This window comes from Balaenoptera acutorostrata, chromosome 9, assembly GCF_949987535.1.
Source record: "Balaenoptera acutorostrata chromosome 9, mBalAcu1.1, whole genome shotgun sequence".
NCBI classification, from domain to species: domain Eukaryota; kingdom Metazoa; phylum Chordata; class Mammalia; order Artiodactyla; family Balaenopteridae; genus Balaenoptera; species Balaenoptera acutorostrata.
The window spans coordinates 10071543-10097093 of NC_080072.1; the positions used below are offsets into that span (position 1 = coordinate 10071543).

General features: G+C 62.2%; 1 protein-coding gene across 6 annotated transcripts in view; it reads right to left on the minus strand.

The window, feature by feature from the left end:
- Window positions 1-297: 297 nt before the first annotated feature.
- Window positions 298-25551, minus strand: part of DAGLA (diacylglycerol lipase alpha) — a 62780-nt gene continuing 37526 nt past the window's right edge. For all 6 annotated transcript variants that reach the window (XM_057553161.1, XM_057553159.1, XM_057553162.1 and 3 more), the window contains 17 exons: window positions 24890-24991; window positions 24060-24198; window positions 20114-20201; window positions 17999-18133; window positions 17320-17397; window positions 15454-15578; window positions 11539-11692; window positions 10874-10957; window positions 10634-10711; window positions 10076-10156; window positions 9084-9226; window positions 8695-8763; window positions 8287-8359; window positions 6883-7079; window positions 5918-6047; window positions 5200-5387; window positions 298-3768 (listed from right to left, as the gene is read on the minus strand). In XM_057553161.1, coding sequence (XP_057409144.1) covers window positions 2817-3768; window positions 5200-5387; window positions 5918-6047; window positions 6883-7079; window positions 8287-8359; window positions 8695-8763; window positions 9084-9226; window positions 10076-10156; window positions 10634-10711; window positions 10874-10957; window positions 11539-11692; window positions 15454-15578; window positions 17320-17397; window positions 17999-18133; window positions 20114-20201; window positions 24060-24198; window positions 24890-24991 — 2816 coding nt within the window. In that variant the 3' untranslated portion in view covers window positions 298-2816. The remainder of the gene's footprint in view (window positions 3769-5199; window positions 5388-5917; window positions 6048-6882; window positions 7080-8286; window positions 8360-8694; window positions 8764-9083; window positions 9227-10075; window positions 10157-10633; window positions 10712-10873; window positions 10958-11538; window positions 11693-15453; window positions 15579-17319; window positions 17398-17998; window positions 18134-20113; window positions 20202-24059; window positions 24199-24889; window positions 24992-25551) is intronic.

The window sequence follows — 25551 nt, forward strand, 5'->3', positions numbered from 1 at the left end:
CGGAGCCCCAGACCCCTCAGGGAGAAGGGGCTAAGAAGCCCCATCTTTCAAGGCCCTAATGAGGTCAGACGGAGCCCCTGGCATGTACCCCACGAAGGTAGGGCTCAACAAGGAGCTGCCCCCATTCAAATGGGGCTCTGAGGGTCTTCCAGTCTCTCGCTGTGACTCAAAGTGTGGTCCTGGACCAGGGCATCGACAGCGGTGACAGCCAACCTCAGAGGCCCCTCCCACCACTCTGCCACTCAGACCCAGCCTCCACCCCACCTGCGGGGAAGAGAGGTCACTCAAGGCGGCCAGTGTGCTTCTACATCCAGTTTATACACAGCTCTATACAATATACAGAAAACTTTATATACAGATATATTTATAGAATAAGCTATATTAATTTGTCTCTCCTTTTTACAGCAATATTAGTTTGGATCTTTCATACATTAAGTACAAAAAAAGTCATGGGAGAATGGCACGTACAGTGCATGAGTGTCTGCGGGGCCCAGCTGCTCACTACCGATTGCATATGGAGGTCGCCCAGGCCCCTGGGAGGACAGGCCAGCGTACGGCCAGGAAACCTTGTGCTGCAGGTCTGGGGGACAGAATGGGGGTCGGTCTGAGCTGAGCCGGGCTGAGGGGGGTGGCTCAGACCCCCCCAGTGTGGTGTGCAGAGGAAGGGAGAGACACACAGCAGGCCCATCCTGCAGGGGAGAGTGGGGGAGGGGGCGGGTGAGATGTGGGCTGACCCTGGAGCGTCCAGGGCTGAGTCCGAGCCTGCCCCAGCCCCAAGCCTGTAACCCTGTGCGGCTGCAGCCTTGGGGGTGGGGGGGTCTGTCCCTGATGGCTCAGTCCTGGGCATGGGTGGGCACCACGCCCCCTCAGAGATCCCAGGCCCACCCTGGTGGAGGAGGAACTAAAAGGCCAGACCCCAAGTCTCCCTGCTACGGGCTGGGGTGCTTGTTGGAACTTTACTCTGATTTATTTGTCTTTTTTTTTTGTTTTTCTTTAAACTGTAAGAGCCACTGATTCCATCTTGCTTCTGTGCGGGAAAGGGGGTGGGCCCAGCAGGGGCAGAAGCCTGATGGGGCTGATGAGGTTTGGGAGTCGCAGAGGGTGAGGGGGGCCCAGCTCCCAGGTCTCTGTCCCCATGCGTCAGGGTGGGCAGGGGTCCCAGGTACCAGTGATCATGAGACGGGGGTCTCGGTCAAGGGAGCCTAGCCAACCCAGGGAGGCCATGGGCAGGCCCAGAGTCAGGGGACCTTGCCTCCAAGGAAATGAAGGCACAAGCGGGGCGGTCAACGCCTCGGCACACACCAGTTTTCCAAACCAGGGGTCAGAGCAGCCGGCGAGATGAGGGGGACGGGCCGTGTCCGAAGCCGAGCTCGTCCCGCGGCCCCCCCCCGCATGGTGCCCATCATGTTTGCTGCCTGTTTTCTTGGCAGGCTGGGGGGGGCAGCAGGCAGGCAGGGCGGGCAGGGCGGGGAGGGCGCCCCAGCAGCCCCTTCCTCGGCACACACTCATGCACATGCGCACACACGCCCTGTGCCGGCATGCGCCCCCTCGCCGCTCTGCCTCTGGGGACAGGCAGGGGCTCCACTTCCCCGCTGCTTCTCCAACCCAGCAGGGAAGGAACCCTCCCAAGTGGGGCCTGTGGAGGCCTCAGGCTAAACTGGGATGGCCCCAGGGCCCCTGGCCCTCCTGGGTCTCTAGCCGGGTCCCACAATACCCCATGCTTGGCTCCACTTAGGGCCAACAGGACATTGGGGGTGGGAGGGAAGAGAGGCCCGCTCCCAGGAGAGAGCCCAGGCCAGCGGGGAGGGGCAGCTGTGCAGAGTGGAGGCGTGTTTGGTTGCAGAGCCCAGGGCCTGGGGTGCCCAGGCCTGGGGGGAGGTGATTAAAAGGGGGTTTGGTGGGGCCCTCCTTCCTTCCAGGGCACTGACTCTGCAGGCAGGGGTGGTCACACCTGTGCCCTCCACCCTTTGAGTGGCCAGGATCCCCGGGGGTAGAAGGCAGGCCAGGAAGTAATGGGGCAGGCCTGGGTACCCAGGACCCATCGACAGAGGGATCAGCATGAGGGATATCAAGCAGAGAAGGGGCGGTCCTGACCCCACCCTCCTGTAGGCCCCTCCAGGCCCCATGGCTGCCTTGGGCCCTGAGGAGGCTGGCACCTGCCTGCCCAGAAGGGGGCTACTAAACACGTGATTGCAGCGGGGGTCAGGGGGCTTGCAAGCCCAGGACACATCCTGAGCCCAGCCCAGCAGCTTCTGTAAACATACACAGCACTGCGGGCCACCTTCGTGGGGGGGGGGGGGGTCACCCCAGGGGGCTGGCCAGCAGGCACCAGATCTGGGGGTGGCCAGGGCAGATGCCAGCCTGGACCACAGATGAGAATATGTGGGGAGGGGGCCGCTCTCCATGTCCACCCTGGGAGAGCAGCCAGAGGGCAGTGATGGGGCGTCAGCATACTCATGGCCTGTCCCGGAATAGGAGGTGCCAGGATGCCCCCGTGGGGGGCACTCAGGCTGAGAGGGCGGAGTGTTGCCCTGTCCACCCGGCAGGCTGCCCCAGGCTTCTCCCTGCTCCACGCCCCCCCCCCTGTCATTCCCTATCCGGGGGGCCCAGATCCCAGCTGCCTTGGCTCTGGGGGTTCCAAAGCTGAGGTAGGGATGCGGACCCCCAGCTCAGCAGCAATGCCCAATGCCTGAGGCTACACTGGCCCCGTGGGGGCCTCTCCTCAAAGCTGCCCGGCCTGGGGGGGGGCAGCCACCAGGAGCCTGAGGAGCCACCCGCTCTGGCCCGGGCCTCAGCTGGCAGCAACTCCTGGCGTGCTAGCGTGCCGAGATGACCAGGTCATCCTGCTTGGCGGGGCTGGCCCCATGGCCGGTGGGGGTGGAAGTCCGGATCTTGTCCACTGCCAGGCACTCCTGGCTGCTGAGGCCCGTGGGTGTCAGGTCCATGAGCTCGCCCGAGGAGCTGAGTGGGAAGGAGGGCGACAGCGAGATGCCCGAGGAAGGGTCGGCCGAGCCAGCGAAGAGCCTTGGGGGCTTGGGCACCAGGTTGGGCTCGAACTGGGCGCGGAGCAGGATCTCTTGCTGGCTGGGGGACTTTGGGCCCTCGGCGTAGTCGCTGGTGGGGCTCTCAGGCACCACCATGCAGTAGAGGTCCTGGAAGGAGCTGCTCTTGCTGTCCAGGTTGAAGAGGCTGTCGATGAACTCGGCGAACTCCAGCACCTGAGGGCTGGGCGAGTCCCCCAGGCGCCCGTCGTGCAGCGCCAGCTCTCCGCTGCGGGGGGCTGCCCCGCCGCCACCCCCTTCTTCCAGCTCGTCGTGGGCGGCTGCGCTGGGGGGCCGCTCGGGGGTGATGCCCCCGCTGCCCAGGGTGGCCTCCAGGGGCTGCGTGTCCTGCGAGTGCTTGGACAGGCTGTCGGCCGCCAGCAGCTCGGTGCGCGAGCTCAGGGACGGGTTCTCCTCGGGGATGGCGGGGTCAATGTAGAAGAGGTGGCCCTCGTCGCGCTCCAGCACGGCGTGGAGGCTGGGTGAACCGCGGATGCTGCGGAAGCCGGAGGAGCGGCGCGAGTCGAAGCTGTACAGCGACTCCGTGTCCGAGAGGCTCTCCATGGTGGCCAGCGGCGCCCGCCGCGCCTGCAGCTCGGCCGCCAGCCGCTCCTGGGTGGACAGCAGCAGCAGCTCCACTGGGTCCTGGCGGGCTGCCGCGGCCACAGGGGACAGCAGCTGCCCCTCCGAGAAGCCCTCCAGGCTCATCTCAGACTGGGACTTGCTCCTGAGGGGGCAGGGAGGGGTGAGACTCAGAGGGGCGGCAGCCCACCCCTAGCTCCCCGGCGGGAGGGAACTTGGGGAGGAGGAGGAGGGGAAAGTGGTTGAACAGTCTGGGGACAGGGAACCCTCATTTTAAAAAACCAGCTCACGAGACCCCAAGATAGAAGACAAGAGAGTTGATGCAGGGCTGAGCTGGGGAGAGGGCGCCGGGGGTCTGCACTGGTGCCCATCACTGCACCGACGTCGCTGTACCCACCTGGAGACTGAGGCCCAGAGAGACTCGCTGCCCCAGGTCACTGGAGGCAGAGGTGGAAGGGTAGAGAGGAAAGGAGGGAAGGCAGGGAGGGAGAGAGCATGGCCCAGAGCCGCCCCCGCTGGGTCCGACCCCACCCTCCGGGCCAGCACCCCTCTGTGCCCCTGCCTGAGCTCCTATCACTTCCTTCCTCACCCTGGGGTTTCTCCCACCTCTCCCATGGGGTGTAGCCCTCTGCTGGATGGGGCCCTGGAGCCCCTTGTCTCCGCACACCGGCCTGCAGGGAGTGAGTGAAGGGCCGGGGTGGGGGACGCAGGAGTCACTGCAGCTGCGAAGGGACGCTGGCTCCCCCATCTGGTCGTGCAGCCGCTATGGGAAATGCTTGTAAGGTAGGGAGAGAAGCCCAGGTGTCCCCACCAAGGGCCAGGAAGCCGCCGCCACCCTCTTCAGCAGCCTCTAGGCCGGATCTGTAACCTGGACCCAGGACCTGGGCGGGAAGGGTCCCAGACAGGCAGGAGGATCCCCACCCACCCCAGGAGCCACGGCCTCAGAGCCCAACCCCCAAAAGAGTGCGTGTGAATGTGGGGTGTGTTTGCGTCTGGAAGCGTGTACACGCCTGTGTTTCTGCGTGCAGCATGCGTATTAGGCGTCTGTATGTCAGTCGGCCCGTGTGTCTGAGAGGCTGGGTCTGGGTACAGGTGCATCCATCATTTACACACATGGCTGCCCGCGCAAGCGTGTCCTTGTGTACAAGCGTCTTGGCCTCCGTCTTGGTGTGTGTCCTATACGTGAGTCTGTCTGTATGGGGCTCTGTGCACTTAGAGCTACTATTTGTGAACACATGTATATACACGTGTAAGCTTTAATACGTGTGTGCGTGTAAGTGCACGGGTGTCCATCTGTTTGGGTCTAAACAGCTATGAGTGAATCTGTGTGTTTGTGGTCAGGGGTCTGTGCATTCCTAGATGCCTACTAGCCCACATGGGCTTCAGTGGTGGCAGGCTGGTGGACAGTGGGGGCAGAGCAGGAGAGACCCCGAGCACGTGTACAGAGCGGCGTGAACATACGAGGGCCCGGTGCGTACACAGAATGCACACGTGCACAAACATTTGCGCGCTGAAAGCACGCGCGTGGCCGCTGCACACACCCTCTGGGGCGGGGCTGCGGGGCGACGGCGCTCACCTGACACTGCTGTTTCGGTGGTCTGCGGCGGGCAGCTCCAGGGCCAGGCCGGCGGGCACGGGTGGTCCCGTGGGCAGCGGCTGCTGCTGGAAGATGAGCTCGGGAGTCAGGTCCACCTCCGTGGGGCTCACCATGACCTTCGCAGCAGAGAGCAGGGCCGTCTTGCCCTTGTTGTAGTTCTCCAGCACCTGGGGACAGGACGGGGAAGCTGGTGGTGGCGGAGGGGTGACAATCATGTGTGGAGGCAGGGCGGCAGGCCAGGCCTCTCAGGCCCAGCAGAGCTTCATGGGGTCAGCCAGGCCTGCTCTCCTCCCCCAACAGGGCCCGGCTCCTCCGGGAAGGTCGGGGCCGGGCCCCATGATCGTGCCTCGCCCGCCCCACAGATGGGACAGGTTGGACTTTTCCTACCCTGTGGTCGGCCCTTCCATGGCCGGGCAATGGCCAAGGCTGCCCCTGCTTGGCCATGCGTCCGCCAAGTGCCAGGCGGCCTTCAGGGTCTGAGCTCAGCCTGCCTCAGGGACAGGTTCCTGGGCGTCTCCTAGCACCTACCCACCACGGGACCACACGGTGGTGTGGACAGAGGAGGGTGTGGAGCCCAGGACACAAGTGGGCTCCCCGACCCACTGAGTGTCCAGGGAGCAGACACTTCTCTGAGCGTCGCACCCTTGTGTGTAACATGGGGACGGAGACCCGGCCGGCCAGGCGCCGTGGGGCTCACCTTGTTGAGCCCCTCCATGACCACGTAGGGGAGGTGCTCGTGCAGCATGGCCGGCGAGATGATCACCTCGTTGAAGGCCTTGTTGTCGCCCCAGATGGCGAAGTACGTGGGCTCCTCTTGCTCGCAGCAGCTGAGGGGCACAGGGGCCAGAGGGAAGCGGGCGGGCGGGGGGCAGCCTGGCCTTGGCCCCCAGGCCCCTGGCCCTGCTCTCTGCCCTGGCTTGGTGGGGGTGGGGTGGCTTTGGAGACGCCCTGCCCGGCTGGACCAGCAGGGCTGTGTCCCCGGGCTCCTTGCTTCTGCCTCACCTCAGCCCTCGCCACCACCCCCTCCCCAGCCAGGAACATTTATGCCAAATGGAGCCAGAAAGCCTGACCTTGAGCCTCAGCCCCAATCCCTACATAGCCTTTCACCTGCTTGTGGCCTGGGCCATACCTGCTCCACCCCAGGGAGGGTCCCGGCTCACAAGCCATTTGTCGAGGAGGCAGCCCAACCCTCTGAGAGAGCTGGAAGGGGTCGGGGGGTGAGGTGGGAGAGGTCGCCGTACCCGCCCTCTCCTGTTCTCTCTCCTGCCCCCACCAGCTGTCTGCCAACTCATCCCAGCCGCGATGCCAAGTGACAGCTGAGGCGTGAGCTTGGCCAGGGCTTTAGGGTGACCCTCCAGGGCGTCCGCTTTTAAATGGATGCGAGTGGGGACAGCTGTCCTGGGGGACACCAGGGAAGGGTGACACTGGGGACGAAGACCGGGACCGTCAAGAGAGGAGCCTGGAGTCCTGCTCTGGATCGGCCTGTCGTTGCACTTCCAGGGCCCAAGGCTGGGGCAACCCTGCTGTGGGCGCCCTGGGCCACCGTCACCAGCCTCGGCACCTACGCCCCGAGGGTGACAGAATGAAGACTGGCCCCATCCTCCACTCCCGTGCCCTGGCTGCCGCCACCTCCCAGCTGACCGGGGCGCGGGCAGCACCTACCAGCACTGTTCCGCTGGGTGGTTGTGGACCACGTGGATGATGCGGCCGGGCGGGTAGAGAGGGGTGCTGGCTGACAGGGCGATGGTCAGGTCACTGGGGTGGGTCCAGAGCCGCGTGCTGGCCAGGGTGGTCACCTCCACCTCCTCGGGCAGCTCCGACTTGGGGATGCATTTTGTGGCCCCTACAATGATTCGCCACTGTGGGGACAGGGAGAAGAGGGGGATGGAGCTGAGGGGCGCTGCCCGGGTGGGCAGGGGGTGCTCAGGAGAGCTCATAGGTGATGGTGGGGAGCTGGGATGGCCATGGGGCAGAGGGAAGGGCAGCGCCCAGTGAAGAGGCGGGGGCTGAGGTGTCCAGCGGCCACGATGGCCAAAAAGGTGCCAAGGACAGATGACATGGAATGGCTGAATTTCAGGGCTGTAACACCAGTCAACCCCTTATCTAGCGGAGGGGAAACAGGCCCAGCGAAGGGAGGGGACTTGCTCTAGGTCGTCTCATAAGTCAGAGGCAGAACAGACCCCGAAGCTCAGTCCAGCTGCACCCACCAGGCCCGGCCACATCGGGGTCGGCGCCCCGCCACCTGCCTCCTGGGCCTGACAAGCACCCGGGACTGGGTCTGAGAGGGGCAGTTCCATGTCCTTAGGCTCCTCCTAAGCCTTCGTTGCCTGCTCACCCCGGCACCTGGTGCCCTGCCTGCCAGACGGTCACGGGCACCAAGGCTGGGAACTGTCCCAACTGGGCTGAGAGGGTGAATGGGGTGAGGGTGGGCCTGGGGGCACAGAGGCCCTGCTGGGTCTGGCCGGCCACCCCCTGCCCGCCTCAGGGCGCCTGGCTGCAGCATGCCCACCCCCAGCCTGGAACGCTGAAGGCCATGCTACAGGAAGAGCCCCCAGTGTCCTCTGCAGGCCTGAGGAGGGGTTAGGGAGGGCTGGTCCTCTCCTCTCAGCCGCAGGGAAAACCAGAACAAACTGCCCCCTCCCCAGGCGACCTCCAGCCTCCCTGAGCCTGGGGAGCGCAGTGGGCTTTGGAGGAGGCCGTCCTGTCACGCTCGGAGCACTGACCTCGGGACTGCTTTGTCCTGACTGCAGGCAGCTCTGTGCCACAGGAGTCAGGACTCAGGAGCCCTCGGTTCCAGTCCTGACTGCGTTACGACTTGCTGTGTGAGCAAAAGCAAGTCCCTTGCCCACCCTGGGCCTCCGTTTCCCCATCTGCACAAGGACAGGTAGGGGGCGGATGGGGTGAGCTCGGAGATGCTGGGGGCCTGATGGCCTGAGGTCCCCAAGACATCCACCATACCCCAGCCTGGCCTCACGTGGCGGGGGGCCGAGGGACAGGTGGGGCAGAAGACAAACGGGGAGCCCAGAGCCCAGGGTGCCCCGGCGGCAGGGAGGGGAGTGAGCTCACCTTGGGCTTGGTGCTTCGCTGCAGGACATCCAGCAGCTGTCTGCGGAAGCCTTCCAGCTGGGAGAGGCCGATCCTGGAGAAGGAAGCAAGTCGGGGCGTCAGCCTGAGCTGGGCCGGGACGGGAAGATGGGAGGGGTGAGGGGCAGCAGGCCTCCCGGGAACAAGAAGACCAGGCCATCAGGGTCACAGGGTGGGTGAAGAGCCTGCAGCTCGGCAGGGCCCAGCCAGGAAGGGGAGGCCAGGCAGGGTGGGCCCACCTTGCCCTCTCACCCTGGACACCTGAGTCGGGGGGATTCTGGGGTCCCTCGAGGAGGTGGGAATTTGAGTAAGAGAGACGGGGCACCTGGGTGAGGCCCCAAGGTGGGAGAACAGCCCAGGCCAGGCAGGTGGAGAGAGGGAGCGACTTGCCTGGGGACAAGGTCTTTGCCCAGGACCACAGCTGTCACAAACTCCTTGGAATACTCCATGGCGTCCTCGCTGCAAGGGAAGCCGAGGGGGTGCTAAGGCAGGGGAGGGGCGTGGTGTTCCCGAGGGGGCTCTGCTCCAGCACTCCAAGACCCTCTGGGGAGCGGGGCTGCCTGCTCCCTGCCCGCCTATCCCGTCAGCAAGGCTTTGCAGGGGCTAGATCCCAGGGTCCACCTGGCTTTTGACAGAACCCCCAACTCCACTCTCCAGGCCATTCCCAGGTTCCCTTATGATCGGAACCCAGACTGCCCAATCCAGCCTCCTGATGGAGCCAGCTCCCAGCACTGTCCACCCATCGCCCCCAGCCAAGTCTGAGGCCCCAGACTGCTCACCTCAGCAGGCCCCCTGGGGGGGAGTAGGCAAAGCACTTGAGGGTCGGGTACTGGGGGCGCAGGAGGAAGGAGAGGATGGCAGCAGTGCCTGCGCCCAGGGAGTGGCCCACCACTATCAGGCCGTAGTGTTTGGTTCCGCGGCCCTGGGGACCGAGAGAAGCCCTGAGAGTCCTGCCCCGCTGCCTGCCAAGCTGACACCAGGGAGGCAGAGGGGGCTTCCCAGAGTCCTGGGATCATGTCTGTGCTGTGTGGCTGCTGGGGCAGAGGAAGAGCCAAGCTAGACCCCCACAGAGCAACTTCTTGGGGAGACTATATAACAAACTCCTATTCATCCTTCAAAACCTTGCTCAGAGGTTACCTCCTTGGAGAAGCCCTTCCTGATTTTCCAGGAGAGGCCTGCTCCCTCCTAGATACTGCATCTGCACCTAGGATAGACCTTTAAATATAAGGATTACACTCTATTATAATCATTTGGTCACCTGCTCCCATCCCTGTGCCCCAACCACTAGACTGGGGTCTCCTGAGGCCAGGGACTGCTTGGCTTTGGGAAGGGCAGTTGGGAGCACCTCAGGAGCTGCCTGCCTGCACAGGGAGGAGTGGGCAGTGGGCAGGGCCCAGATCGCCCTCAACCAGAGCAGCACCCCTTCTATCTGTTCTGCAATTATTTTCTATGTTCATTCTGCCCAACATTTTGGAAGCCCCAGAACTGAGCCATCTTTAGCCTCCAGTGCCTGGCACCGAGCAGGTGCTCACAACTGCGTGGGGCTGAGCAGGGGTGTTCAAGAGGAGCTGGTACAAAAGAAGAAAGGGCCAGAGGGGGTGGGAGGGACTGAGCAAGTGAGGAGGGGGCTGGGAGCCAGGGATGGAAGGAGAGTGTAGGAGCCTGGCCTGCAGGGGAGGCTCCGTCATTCACCTGTCCTGTCCCCAGTCTGTTGCCCTGGGGGAGGGCGAGCTGGGTGTGGCAAGGGCTCATGGCATGGAAAACGCCTCACCAGGTCTCGCCCGAAGGCCTGGGACAGGACCATCTCCTGCTCCAGCTTCTTTTTGATGTACTCAGCCGAGAGGACCATTCCCTGGGTGAGGAGGAGCAGAGGTGGGTGTCACAGGGAGGGAGGGAGGCCTGTCAGGGGCCAGCAAAACCACAGGGATGTGAAGCCCACTAACCCTGTCCCTCCCATTTCCCCCTTTGGTCCTCATGACAAGCTGGCTGTGGGGGGGGGGCTGGTGGACACTTTATCACATCATTTCCATTTCACAGATGAGAAAACTGAGGCTCAGAGGGATGGTGTGCCTAATAGGAACCCGTGAGATATCTTCCCAGTTGCCTCCTTGAGCTCTTGTGGGACAGGATCTGTGCCGGGCAGGGCTGTGGGGTTCCTGGCAAGTGGGGGGCAGTGGACTTTCCAGACGAATCCGCACCTCTCTGACCAGTCTCTCTTGGTGAGCCCAGCGACCCCGGAGGAACCCCCACCCCAATAGGACAGGCCTGCGTGCTGGCAGCAGAGAGGAGAAGGCCAGGGGCCGCCGGGGGAGCCCACGAGGAGGGGTACCTTGTGTCCCAGCCAGGTGCCATGGTGCCCCTCCACAGGGAGGCGCTCGGCGTCACCGGTCAGGTCTGTCAGGGCATCCTTGTGGGGAGAGAGGACGGTGAGGAGCGGGACGGAGAACAGGAAGAAGGAGGCGGGCACCCTCGGGGGCTGTGAGGGGGTCCACGGGGTGGGCTGGGTCACTGGGCAGCGTACAGGAAAAAGGAGGCGGGCACCCGCGGGGGCTGTGAGGGGGCAGCGTACCTTGGGGGACAGGGTTCCCCGGATACTGATCACCACTTTCTTCTTGTCGTGGTCCACTGCCACGTAGAAGGGGGTTTCATAGACCTAGGAGAAGGGCGGCTCATGAGCCTGAACGGCCCCCAGGGTGGAGCCAGATCTGGGGAAGTGACTGAAGCCGGTCTCCTTCAGGGCCCGGGAATCTGGCTCCACTGGCCACTGGGCCCCTGTCGCCTGCAAGGGTCACAGTAGGTCCCTCCCAACCCAGCACACGGCCTACCCGGCCTTCCTAATTCCGCTGACCCGGGCGCCCTTGAGTGCTGCCGTCCTGCCTGCTCAGTCCTGAGGGGCTGCCCCCTCCCCAGTGCCTCCTGCTTCTTCCCTCTCAATTCCTTCCCCCAAAGGCTGGGGCCAGGAAGCCCCAGTGCCAGGTGCGGGGTTGGGGTCCACTTCCTAGCCCCAGAGCGGATGCAGGCCAGGATGTGGGGAGAAGGAGGAGACCCATCTCTGGTCTGCCCAGCGAGGGGAGGCCTGGAGGCTTCGGTCAGCCATGCCAGCCAAGCCAAGGGCTCCTGCTGCTGAGGGGGACAGCGTACACACCCCAGACCGCAGGCCTGCCTGCCTCCTGTGGCCTGTGGAGGACCGAGGCCGGGGGGATGCTGCCTGGCCAGCCCGCCCCAGACCCTCACCGCATCATGGCAGGAGGTGTAGACGATGTCCACCGCGGTCATGTTCTCGTCCAGGAAGTGGCGCCGGATGGCGATGGCGTTGCAGCCGCAGCAGTTGTCTTCCTCGATGGTAACTCCAGGGGCAAACCGGGGCCGTGCGGGACACAAGCAGCACCTGGGCGGGTGGCAGAGGGCTCAGGGCCAGGGACCCCGACGGAGCAGTGGTCTCCCCCATCCTCTCTGGAACTGGTTCTTGCAGCCCTACCCCCTCTCCAAAGCCTCCCCTGCAAAGCTCCACCGGCCCGGCCCGGGCCCAGCCCTCATCTTACTCGGCCTCTCGGCAGCACAAGACCCAGTGGGACTCGCCCTCCCCCTTGAAACGCTCTCCCCATTCGGCTGGAGGCACCCTCTCTCCTGGGCTGCTTCTCCCTCAGGGGCAGCCTCCTCGTACTCGTCCTCTCACTGAGGACCCAGAGGTCAGCCCTGGAGCTCCTCTTCTCTCTAGCGACACTCGCTCCTGGGGCCTCATCCAGTCTTGGGCTTTAAATACCACCTATGCGCCAATAAGCCCCAGAGACCTGCTCACATTCAACTGCCTGTGCAACACCTCCTCCCAGATGTCCCACAGGATTGCAACCTTTCCAGGCCCCAGTCCCCGAGGCCCCGCCCCCTGTGCTCCGGCAGTCCCCACACCCACCCCTCAGGGCTCAGCGTCATCGCCATCAGGTCCTCACCCCACCTCACATCCCACATCAAGTCCGTCAGCACATCCGCTAGCTCTGCCTTCAAATTCAGATCTGGACTCCGAACGCTTGCCCTCGCCGCCACCCCCTACCCTGCTCCAAGCCACCTTATCCCTGCCTTGGAGTGTCACAGGGGCCTCCTGACTGGTCTCCCTCATTTATACTCGCCCCTTACGTTCTCAACGTGGCTGCCAGAGCGACCCTTTAAGATATACGTCAAGCCACATCACTGCACTCAAAACCCTCCGATGCTGCCCTTCCTGTCCAGTATAAAAGCCAGAGTCCTTGCAAGGGCCGAGGGCCCTGCCCCATCTGGCCCTGGTCCTCTGGCCTGTTGCCTCCGACTCCCCTCGGATGCATTGACCATATTCCTGCCTCAGCCTCTTTGCACCGTGGTTCCCTCTCCCTGGAACATTCTTCTCGTGGTTTGTGTGTGGCCGGATCCCTCACTCCTTCAGGCCTCTGCTCAAATGTTATGCTCTGGGAGGTCCGCCACCTGGGCCACCTCATCTGACATAGCTAGCCCCTGCCAAGCCTGACAACACAGCCAACCTAATTTTTCTCCAGAACACTGATGTGCTCCAATGGGCTGCATTTCCTTGTCTGTGCCTTGCCACCAGGCGGTGGGCTCCACAGGGAAAGGTTTGCTCTGCTTGGTTCACAGTTATGTCCCCAGCACCAAAAACAGCGCCAGGCACATAGCAGGATTCCCCAAAATGAACGGGTGAGCGGCTGAGCTGGGCACCCAGCTCGAGTGCAGCTGCTCCTCGGGCCACCAGAGGGAGCCAGCACCCAGCAGATGGGTCCCTGCAGCCCCGAGAGCATGTGACCTGTGTCTGCCTGCTTTCTTGGCTTGACTGCTGAGATTTTATTGATACTAAGAATCCTAGATCTTGGTGATGCAGAGAGGTTTGTCTTCACTCGGGCAGCACCTGAAGGACTGATACGTACCTCCCAATGGGAAGGGGCCTCACTGAGAAAACCCAGGGTCGAGCCAAGTCTCGGAAGCAACCAGGCCTGGGGTGGGCAACCACCTCCATTTACTCTGGGAGACCCCCCACCCCTCCCCCGCCACTGCTGGGCCAAGTGGGGACAGGTCTGGGTCTGTGGGCCAGGCTCCTGTTTCCAGGCAGCTGTGGCCCCTCTCCAACCTCAGCCCCGCCCTCCAGCACCGAGCACGTGGCTGCCAAAGTGTACGTAGTCTTCGGAGACAGAGACCTGGGCTTGAATCCTTGCTCTGGTGGCCCTTCCTGACCGCGAGGGCCTGGTGGGCAGGTGCTGACAGCTACTTCACAAGGCTGGGGTGAGATCAAAGGCCCGAGAGGCAGGAAGCAGCTGGCATACAACAGGCACCCAATAAATGGTGGTGCAGGAAGCACCTGGCATACAACAGGCACCCAACAAATGGTGGTTCTCCCTCTCTCCAGGGAGAAGGCTGCCCCTGAGTCGGTGACCTGAGGGCCAGGGGAACCGATGAGAGCAGCGGGGCCGGCAGCCTGGAAGGGAGGGGCCCGCGGCACCTCCGAGGCCAGCACTCCCGCCTGGAGGAGGCTGGGGCGCTGAGGGGCTCCAAGGTCCTGGGAGCCTGAGGACCCGCTTGGCCCATGGCAGGGCCTCTCCTGCCCACAGGAGACTGACCACACGTCCAGGGCAGGGCTGGAGCCGAGTGGGGTGTCCCCAGGGTGGCGGGGCCATAGGCAGGCGTGGCCTGCCATGCTCTGTGTGGGACGGGAGGACCACTCCAGGTGAAGGGCCTGGGCCTGAGGCTGGTGGGCTGCCCTCCTTTCTCCAGCCAGTGCTGGGACTCTGGGCTGCTGTGGACAGGCTGGGACTCAGAAAAGGGAGCCCAGCCCTCTGGCCTCCATTCCGACACCCTTGGCCGTAGGCCGGGACTTCAGGCCTGCCTCTTCTCCGCCCCGCAAGGCACCGGGCTCTCACAGAGCCCTCACGGGGCCTGAGGTCCTTCTGCTTCCTCTCCCTGCAGCATCAAGAAGCCTCGCTCCTGTCTGCAGAGCCCCTCAAGTGCCCAGGCTGCCAGTGACTCCCCGGCTTCTGAAATACCCCACAGGTGGGCAGGACGGACCCTGCCTGTACAAATGACGTCCCCACTCTGCCCGTTGAGTTAACGGAGCAGGGCTGTTGGAGCCCAGGTCTCAGGACTCCTGGGCCAGTGCTCACTTGGAGAAGGCTCTCAGCCGCTGCAGGGGCTCCCAAGGATGCTGGCGGGGAGAAGCAGTGTGCGGGCTGGCAAAGATGGGGAGGGGCGTGGGGATGCCCTGGTCAGCTGTGTCAGTCGCTGGGGGATGGTGAGAACAAGCCTGAGAGGCCCCCCAGCTTTCTGGGAAAAGGATGCTGGAGGAGGGAGTGGCTACTTGGGCCCCAAGGGCGGTAGTGTCATAGAACAGAAGCTGCCCGCCCAGCATGCCAGCCTTTCCGGAACAGGGAGCCCAGGGCGCTGTCCTCCTTCTGCCCGGCCTGGGCAGAGCATGGAGACACCAAAGAAGGGGAGGGGCCCTCGTGGAGCCGAGCCCTCCTCTGGCCCACTTAGGAAAGCAGAGTCCACCCCGGCCCCCGGCAGTGGGCTAAGGGCGGCACCCGGCTGAGGCCTTGCCAACTCCTTGTGAAGAGGGCTGGAGCCTTTCACAAAGGGCCTTCTTGCTGCCCTTCCAGAGGCTTCTATGGATTGGGCCTCAACTGGGAAAGGCCTTTCTTCCAGAAAGGCAGAGCAGAGGAAGGGAGCCGGGAGAAGGAAGATGCGGGCAGAGGGGGGTAGTTGAGGGGGCAGGGAGAGAGATGGGACGGGGGTAAGCTGCACAGCCAGATGCTGGGCAACGTCTCATTTTGTCCTCTCAAAACAACTCCAGGAGGTATGTATCACCATCCCCATTTTACGGATAAGGAAACTGAGGCTTGCAGAGGTAGACCGACTTGCCCAAGGCTGCCAGTGACAAAGCGTGGATTCAAACCTGACACCGTGTGATTCCAAAGCCCACGCTCTTCCCCATCCAGGGATAACGCCGAACTAGAAAGGTTGAGGCCCAGAGATGGTGCAGAAGAGAAGCAACGCGGGCCGCAGGGGGCAGGGTAGCAGGTACAGTCCGTTTAGGGAGAGCCCCCCACGGGCAGGCCCAGCATCGTGACCACAGCCCCTCTGCACATGCCACTAGCTAAGGGGACGGGCCGGTATACTCACGAGCAGGACCGGGCCAGCTGGCAGAGGCCACAGGCCGGCTTCCGCATCAGGTACATGGGCCATCCGTAGGCAGCCAGGGCAAAGAGCATGTAGTAGCAGACCTCCTTGTAGCGGAGCATCTCTTGCTGGAAGAGAAGAGGCAGAGGGCGGTCACCTCCTGCCCTTCCTGCCTGTAGCCTCAGGGCCCATGGGCTCCCCTCGATGGAGGATGGAGGCAGGAGCTGCCCTCCCAACAGGCTGCAGACCACCCCCACCCCCGCCTTGGAGGACCTGCTCCTCCAGATAATTGCATTTCCCTAATTATCTCCATGCAACCAGGGCACGAATCCTCCTAAGACCTGTCCCATTGCTCCAATCTCAGAAAGTAATGATTTGGGGACAGAAAAACACTCAGAGCACTGGATCGATTTCTTTGCCCGTTTTCCCGAGAAGGGACGAGAGGGGGAGGTTACAGCGACAGTCGCCCACCTCGGCGATCAGGCCCCCCGAGAAGGGTAATTTAACCCTGAGAGGCCCGCACCCTCCGGAGGGGGTTGCCCAGGCCACAGAGCAGCAGGGCCGGCCCTGGAGACATGGACATGCTGGGGACCAGACCAGTGGCCCACCGTCAGGGCGTCTGGGCAGATTGGGATCTCTGAGAAAGGCGCCGGTTTGAAAGCTGGTGTCTGAGGCCGGTGGCTGTTATCAGCCTGACGGCTGCAGGAAGGCAGGAGGCCCAGGTATCCCAGCAAAGCGGCTTCCAGTGTCCCGGGTGCCCCAGGCACTGGGGACTCCTGCACTTAGAGGGAATTAGTCACCTTGTAAAAGGTGAAGAGGGTGATTAGTCATCTTGTGAAGTGAAATAAACAGCACCTTCATCAGGGCCCCGAGGGGTAGAACTGTCCGCTGGCTGCCCTGTCTGCTCTCCAGGAAAGCACTGGAGAAGGTAGCTATCCTCTTCGGCTCAAGCCGGAGGGCGGGGCGCTGGCACCTGGAGGCTCAGCTGCCCCTCCCCTGCCCCCCACAGGCGAGAGAGGGCATGGTGAGAGCGAGCCAGGGCAGCCCTGGGAGGCTGGGACGGCCGCTCTGGGCACATGCTATGGACAGGCTATTTTAAGAAGGGATACAAATGCCCATTTTGGGGAGCGGGGGCAAACGGAGAACAGGCTTTTCCAGGGGATTCAGATGTGAAGGATGAACACTGTCATCCTTCTCACACTGTCCCGACTGGCACCACTGTATACCGGCGCCGTGCAGGGAACGGGGCTCAGGATGGCTCATCCCCTCCCCACCGGGGCTCTGGGTGAAAGGCAGGCCCAGCGCCGTTGATGCTGCTGCAGGAACAGACTCAGAGGGATCAGGGACTTGCTCAAGGTCACAGCCCCCCACCCCCACCCCGCTACACTAAATCGGTTTGCTTCTGGGGCAGGGCCGGCTCTTCGGCTGCAGTTTCAGCCCTGGGTGAGGAGCTCCTTTACTGGGACACACACACCGGATTTCTCCTAAAGGCGCTTAAGAGGTTCTGCTACTCAGAAAAGCTTGGAGACCAAAGTGCTGTGTCCTGCTGCCTTTTGTAACAGTAACAACCATGGCAATAATGGTGACAGCTCACCCTCCTGAAGCCCTTTATCATCTCAGGAGGCCAGGACCAAGCAATCTGAGCACCGTGAGGCCGATTCAGGGGTCTTTTCTGTAGAACCAGCGTGACGCAGGGGTGGGGGTGGGGCCGCTGGCGGGGGCGGACTCAGGAGGAAGGGGGACCGCCTGGAGGGCTGAGCAGGTGGGGTCGACGCTGCAAGGGCAGCGGGCAGGTGGTCTGCTCGGGTCGCCCCGGCAGAGGGAGAGAGGGAGCCGGCACGGGGTGGAGGCGGGGTGGCTCTGACTCACCGAGTTCTTGAGGTCGAGGTACTTGGTGTTTCTGGTCACCGGCATCCCAGACAGGAAAGCCAGGATGTCATTGTTGGCCTGGAAGACAGGCGTGTTAGGGTGACTGCCCCGGGCCCAGCTGCATGGCTGCGAAAGGGGTCCAGGCCCCCAGCTCTGCACCCTGCCTGCCTCCCCAGGGCCTGAGAGCCCAAAGGAGCATGTGCTTTCTAGCTCTTCCGTGACCTGGCCAGTTTTCCAAAATCTGAGGTCTCCTCATGTCTCCAGTTGCTCCCCTTCCACCCAAGGCATCAATCCCCGGGGATGTTGCCAGCCCAGGCCGGGAGAAAACGTATTTTGCATGGGATGCTGGGAGACCCCAACTAGGACTGGTGTGTTGGCTGGGGTGGGGTGGAGAGGCAAGCGCAGAGGCTGCAGCGCGGAGCTGGATGCTTCATTGGGCCCCTGTGGTTAGACGTCCCCTGGGGCCCTGGAGGCAGCCTTGCGGCCCCGCAGAGGGAAGTCGCTCAAGCAAGAGCCACGAGTGGTGAAGGGTGAGCTGGGGAAGGGAGGGGAGTGAACGTCAAAGGGTGGCCTCCTGGGCCAAGAGGGTGGGCAGAACCCGGGGGGCAGCAGGGGCGGCAGGGAGGGCCCGGGAGGAGGGTGGTGCGGGGAGGCGGCCTGAGGATGGCCGCGTGCTCACCTCGTCCAGCACGGCGTTGCGCTTGGCCCGCTGCCGCTGCCGGAGCAACACCAGGCCAGCGATGATGTCGGAGGGCACGATGTCCAGGTCTCGGAAAAACTCGGCAAAGAGGTAGGCGATTTCCGAGTAGGCGTCCTACGAGGTCCAGGGAGGCAGGAGGCGGTGGCAGGGGAGCAGGAGAGAGGACGAGATACGGGGAGTGAATGCCCGGGGCTGGGTGTCTGCTCAGGGTCCCCTGTGCAAGTTCCCCCCAGCCCCCCACATGCGGCTCTCTGCAGCCGTGACCCTGAGGGCCCTGTCCTGGGCTCCGGGCCCCTATAGACCCGGCAGAAGCTGTCCCAGACACCGCTGACCCTTCTCCTTCGGCACTCACCGGGCACCGTCTACCCTGCACAGATGCCCCCGGGAGCCATTTCCTGTTCTTTCCCCAGGACTAGGAATCAAGGCCTGGTCCTGGCCTGTTTCTCCTTCGGCCTTTCTCTCTAGCAGAGGAGCCAAAACTAAGCTCCTGGCTGCTTTCCCCTCACGGAGTTTCTTCCCGCCTCCCACCAGCTGTGACCTTGCCTGCCCTGCTAAGGGCTGCATGGAGCCCTGGGTCTCAGGCCCCCTCCCCAACCTGTCCAGAGTTGTAGGCTCAGGGACCCCCACCATGTGCCTGGAGAAGGGGCATGTGACCTGGGGCCACTGGCCCCCCTGGCTGTCCTGCCAGCTCTGTTCTCAGGACAGCCGTGCTTGGGGCCTGGGGGCGGGAGGCAAGGCAGACAGACGCAGCCCTGCTAGCAGTGTGCAGTCTTCCCTGCCTCACGACAAGCTGAAGTCTGGAACCTCTTCCCTAACTGGTCAGGAGAGGCTGTGGTGGGAAGAAACTCATGGTAACTGGTTTTCTCTCGCTGGGTTTCACCCTTGAGTGTCTGGCACATGTAAGAGAGGAAAAATCAAGGGCTACAAACTCAAAAGCCTGATGGGGCCAAACAGAGCCTGCTACTGCTTTGAGAGGCCCACCTTGGGCAAATCGAGAAATACTGAACTTTACCTAAACTCCCCCGATTTTTAAATGTTGGCAACCAATTCAAATTTTTAAGCAACACAGCATGAGTTGATCAAAACGTTCTCTGGGCTGGACCTGACCTGACCTGACCCCCCAGGCCGTCAGTGATTGATGGGACCTAAGTTTTGGGGACCCCTGGCCTTTCTGAGAAAAGACGTTCTGTGTTTTCCCCAGGCTCCAACGCCAGCCCTGAAGCTGTCTGCCAGGAGGGGTGGGTGTGTCCTCTGCACGCCCTGGGCTGAGACCCCTCAGACTCCCCCAAGAGCCCCGGGCGGGGGGGTGCTTCCCACCCACCAGGGAACCTCTGGGGGTGGGAGGGACTTTCTTACACTTGATTACTCACTCCACCGCTCACCAGGGGCTGCTAGCGGGTAGGAGCCACTCAAGGCTTCCAGTGGCTTCCATGGAGGGCACTCGCTGTCTGGCTTGGGGAGGAGTGGTCTCCTGACCTCACTAGCTCTGCCACTAACTAGCTGTGGAATGCTGAGCAAGTCACTCCACCTCTCTGGGCCTCAGCTGCCTGATCTGCAAAACGAGGGGTGGGACTAGATGACCCCTAAGGGCCCTGCCAGCACTGGGGGGGGCTCCGCCGAGGGCCCCCCCCCAGGGCCCTGCCTCCCCTCCCCAACCTGGGGGCCACCCACCACTGACCCGCAGCGCCCTGGCGGGTGCGTAGGGCTAACACTGCACATTGAGGGCCGCACTGACCGCGCGGCTCCGACGGATCTTCCAGAGGGACCTGCAGCTGCTGAGATGCTGCTTTTCTCTGTCTTCAGGTTGCCCTGATATTTGAGTATCTTTTCTCCTAAACTAAGCTCTTGAGTTCCAAGGGGTTGGATAAAAGGTCTTCACATTTTTCTGTCTCCTTGACAAAGCAAGGGGTTGGCTGTTTCACATGCTGGAGGGAGTCCTTCAGTGAATAATAACAGGTCCTCTTAGGAGGAGGCTGTCACCTCGCTCCTGCTCAAAGCCCAGCCCTGCCCCATCCGGCAGAGCTGAGGAGCGAAGGCTCCTGAGTCGCCGACAGCAGGATGTGAGCCCCAGGACGGCGACTTCCCAGTACTTACTGACTGGGAGTCCTTCGTCCGAGTACAGCAGAGGAACACTTTGAGCCGGCGCGACCAGCTGGTGGCCTGACCCTCTTCTAAGCGGTGCCTGCAGTGGGGGAGAGTTGGTATGTGTGAGGTCAGAGGGCCCGACCGAAAGAGCTGGGCCCAGACATTACAGAAACAGGACAGCCTGTTCCCAGGACCCCAGCAAAGGGCTCCCCAGTAGGAGGGTCTAGGGGAGAATAGGCCTGGGTCCGGCTAAGGCTGGGTGGCCAATGACCTGCCTATCAGCCAGCAGGGCTCTCCCTGGGGGGCTCCTGCTGGCCTAAGATGGTGTGCTGTTGGCTGAGGCCAGGGCCTACGCTCCCAGCGTCTGGCAGACTGACAACAGCACACTCTGGGGGCTTCAGAGCTGGCAGCCCGAACTAGGGGCTGCCCTGCGGCCCACTCCAAAAGCTCAAATCAAGAGCCCTGGGAGATGGCGGCAGGGTGCTGGCCTCTCTGCCGACTTGTTTCCTGGCCTGGAGTAGACCTGCCGGAGAGACCTGTTTCCCCTCTCAGAAAGGATTTCTCACATTGTCTGTACTTGGGGAAGTTTAAGGGGCTGAATGAGGCTCTGCATTCTTCAATTCCTTGGATCTGTTACATTAGAGGGGAGAGGGCCCCTGCCCTTCATCTGCATGGCTGGCCCCTGTCTGTTCCACCCTCAACCCCAGCCCCAATGGGTCTGGCTGCTCTGATGGGGAGTCAGGGTACCCAGGAGTCTGCACCCAAAGGGAGAGCAATTGACCGATTATCCACAGAGACCCTTCCAATGCTGGGTGCCCAGAAGTCGGTGTGTTTTGAGCATAAAGATAACAGATCCAATATTAAAAATGTAAATTTCCAGACTGAGCAAGAGGGGCTGGCTTGCTTTTGTGACATGTGCCCTCCCATCAGCTCCTTCAGAGCCTGGTGCTGGGTGGTCAGGAGGGGCAGACACGGGTGGCCCTGGATGCCTGCAAGGCACTTAGCATCCATCAGGAGTGACAGACGGGGTCCTCCTCCCCTGCCTCTCGGCTCCTCTTTGCAGCTAAGGGCCGCTTCCTGCTCCCAACCCTGGTTCCACCGGCCATGGGCCACAAGGACAGGGAAAGCCACAGAGCCTTCCAGGGCTACAGGAGGGGGTTAGGAAACGGTGCAAGGGATTTGCTATTTCTGGGACCTGCCAGCCCTAAGGGACTTGGGCAGCCTCACATCCTAAGCCAACGTCCCCCCTACTGGGGACTTGATGAAGGGACAGCATGCTGGCCAAGCTGAGTTCCCAGAGCATCACGTTCTTTAACCCTTTAACCAAACTGGCTTTTAAACATTCGAAGAGAACTTCCTCCCTTCCCTCTAGCAGATGTTGAGTGCTGTATACTCTACTGCAGTACCCTTTATGCCCACCAGGGGGCAGATGGCGCCAATGACACATTTGGCCTAAAGCATCAGGCTACATAGACCAAGACAGGGAGAGACACACTCAATCTGCACAGAAAGTGGGCTTCTCTGGTGGCACAGTGGTTAAGAATCTGCCTGCCAATGCATGGGACACAGGTTCAAACCCTGGTCCGGGAAGCATGCTGGGGAGCAACTAAGCCCGTGCGCCACAACTACTGAGCCTGCGCTCTAGAGCCCAAGAGCCACAACTACTGAGCCCGCGTACCACAACTACTGAAGCCTGCGCACCTAGAGCCCGTGCTCCGCAACAAGAGAAGCCACCGCAGTGAGAAGCCTGTGCACCACAACGAAGAGTAGCCCCCGCTTGCCACAACTAGAGAAAGCCCGCACGCAGCAACGAAGACCCAACGCAGCCAAAAATAAATAAATAAAATAAATAAATTTTTAAAAAAGTCTGGACAGAAAGTTCATGGACCCAGCACGCCCCCGCCCTGGGGCTCACTAAAGCGAAGGGAGGGCAGACACTCCTTCTGCAAAGATCCAAGGTCAGGCTCCTAGGAAGTAGTGGTGGGAAGAACCCACCCCAAACCCCACCAGATTTCACTGGAAGGAGAAAGAGCAAAGGACTTAAACAGCTCCCTGACTCCCAGAAACTAAAATAACCCGTTGGTGTGACGCAGTAGGGCTTGTGCACAGCCCCAAACCTGGAAGCGGATGAAGGGTCAGCAGGCTTGAAAACGTCCCTGTTAGAAAAACTGTCTGTTGGTTTCAGAGCAGAGGGAGGGCGAGCGGGGAAGAGCCTGAGAGGTGGTCACAGCAGCCCAGCTGTGGCCTGGGCTGCCCTCCCAAGCCCGCTCAAGAGCTGGACAAACCACAACAGGTGGGGACCTGTGAGCTTGAGGACTCTCACTACCGCTCAGGGCCTGGCACCACTGGAAAGCTTCCTAATTCAGATGACAGCCACCGACAACCCCCAACTGCAAAGGCGCTGGCTGCCCTGGGCCCCAAAGGCAATTACCCAGAGTTGGGGAGGGGAGAGTTTTTTCCCCAGGGCCCCAGGAGCCCAAAAACCAGGCCAGGTGGGGGCATGTGCTTGGAATGAGCAAAATGGTACTTGGTGGCAGTGGCCAGCTGCGCCCGGAAGAACAACAGGCTCTGGGGCCTTGGCTCCAAAACCTGGCATCTGGGGCTGGGAGGGGGCCAGCCCAGGCACGGGTGTGGCTCTGGCTGCAGTGCCTAGCTGACGTGGAGGGCCCAGGGGAGCTGGGACACAGAGGCGTGCGAGGGTGGGGTGGGGGCCTGGGCAGCACACTCCCCTGGCTGAGGGCTCCTGACCCTGCTGCCCTGGGCTGGGGATGGAGTGCCAGTTCCACTCCCCACCAGCCTAACCTGGGGCAAGTGACCTGCCCTCTCTGGGACTTGGACCCCTCATCTGTAGAATGGGGCTCACAACCGCACCAGGGTTGGCAAAAGGATTAAACAGACTGATGGGGCTTCCCTGGTGGCGCAGTGGTTGAGAATCTGCCTGCCAATGCAGGGGACACGGGTTCGAGCCCTGGTCTGGGAAGATCCCACATGCCGCGGAGCAACTGGGCCCGTGAGCCACAGTTTACTGAGCCTGCGCGTCTGGAGCCTGTGCTCCGCAACAAGAGAGGCCGCGATAGTGAGAGGCCTGCGCAGCGCGATGAAGAGTGGCCCCCACTTGCCACAACTAGAGAAAGCCCTCGCAGAGAAACGAAGACCCAACACAGCCATAAATAAAATAAATAAAAAATAAATGTAAACAGACTGATGGCGGAAGGGGCTCAGTGCAGGGCCTAATGCAGAACAGAAGCTCAATATACAGGAGTCACTGTGACCCACCCTGGAAGCACGCCCCTCTCTTTCTCTTTCAATAAACAGGAGCCCTGTGAATGTGCTTGCACGTCCTCCCGCATTTGCTCTGCCATGGCACGGCCTCCCCCCTTCTCCAAAACACTGTGCAAAACATCTCCCCTCCAGGAAGCCTTCCTTGCTTAACCTCCTCCAGCCCCCTTAATCCTAGAGGCAGCCTCACCTAGTGCTTAAGAGCAAGGGCTCTAAAGCCAGACTGCCTCGGCTTGACCCCAGCCCCACCATTTACCAGCTGTGTCACATAAGCTCCCTGTGCCTCTGTTTATTCCTCTATATTACGGAGATGACGCTAACAGCTACCTCAGGCAGTTACTGTAAGTTAATACATGCAATTCCTGGCTCGCCGTCCGAGCGCTTCCCACCATTACTCTCGTGTTGGTAGCGCTGAAGGTGATGACAGTGGCTACCATTTACCGAGCACGAACCTCCCGTGAGCACGGTGTTAATCACTCTGTTAAACCTCACAGCAGAGCACGAGGCAGGAATTACTGCGGTTCCCACTTTACCGACCAGGAACCTGAGGTAAGCCTTTGGCCGGCGCCCGGGGCTCACACAGGTTGAGACGCCGGGAGGGAGGCGCGGGGCCGGCCTCTGCCCACGGTCAGCAAACCCCGCGGGGGACGCCCGCCCACCTGCCCGGCCCACTGACCGCAGGTTGTAAGTCCGCAGGTTGCGCTGCCTCCTCTTGGTGGCCCTCAGCTTGACGAAGGTGCGGCCGGTGGGGTCGAAGACGCAGAGGACAGTGATACAGACGCTCAGGATGACCACCCAGTTGCAGACGACCATCCCTGTGGAGGCGGCCGTGGGAAGCCAAGGGTCACGGTGCTGCGGACGCCTCTCTGGCTCTGAGGAAGGGGCACGGGAGCCTCCCTACCCCCAAATGCTTCTGGGGCCCAACAGCAAGGCTCCAAAGGCCCTGGCCCTAGCCTCTGGCCACACAGCCGTCCCCTGGCTGAGCCGTGACCCCCAAGGCCCATCCTTGGCACAAGCAGACAGCTGTGTGGGTTTCCGGAGCCCCGGGCAGCGCTGTGCCTGCTGCTGCCCCCCGAAACCCAGGGTTCCCCAAGGGGGTATGGCAGACTGCGGGATGAAGGCAACCTGCCCGGCGTCCTCATGGAAACTGTTTCCCTCCCACGATGCCTGAGCTTCCTATTCTCTAACCTGACCTGTCCCCTCCACCCCAGGGCTGCCCTGTCTAACCTGGCCCTGTGCCCTCCCCGCCAGGTTAGGGTTAGGGTTAGGGTTAGGGTTAGGGCTGACCCCGTCCCCTCCATCCCGGGGCTGTCCTGCCTAACCTGGCCCTGTGCCCTCCACGCCAGGGTTAGGGTTAGGGTTAGGGTTAGGGCTGGCCCCGGCCCCTCCATCCTGGGGCTGCCCTGTCTAACCTGGCCCTGTGCCCTCCACGCCAGGTTAGGGTTAGGGTTAGGGTTAGGGTTAGGGCTGGCCCCGGCCCCTCCACCCCCGGGCCGACCAACATACCGAGCGTTACGTTTTTGGCAGTGAGGTCATTGCAGGAGGTGTAGTACTGAGTGAGCCAGACGATGCCCACGATGGCGTAGATGAACTCGATCACCAGGATGGCTGCAAGGAGAGCAGGGCCCCAGCTGAAGGACGGAGAGGCCCTGGAACCTGGGCCCGGCTCCTCCTGCCACAGGATGCCCGGCCAGCTTGGCAGCAGACTGCCCGCCGCCCCTGCCCCACAGGCCTCGTGGCGCAGAGGGCCCAGGGAGTGTGGCTGTCCCACCACCGGTTCTACTCATGTGCCCTCAGGCCCCGACGCCTCCCTGAGAAGGTGACTGCAAAGGTGCATGACGAAGAGGCGTTTCTCTGTTCGTTCAGGAATTAGAACTATACCCATGAATTCTGGGATCAGACGTATCTTAGGCAAGTTACCTAATCTCTCTGAGCCTCCGTTTCCTCGTCTGTAAAATGGGGGTGACAAGGTCCATGGTACAGGGCTGTGAGAACTGGGTGACGGGGTGTTCATTTCATGGAAACTGCTATTCCCAGGAGGAGGCCTCTGGCACTTGAGGCAGGAGGGGGAAGGGGCCCCAGCAGCCAGCTGCCCAAGGTGCCCTGCCCAGACCAGAGCAGTGGGCCCAGGGCTGAGGTGGGGTTAGGGAGGCAGGTGGGAGAATTGA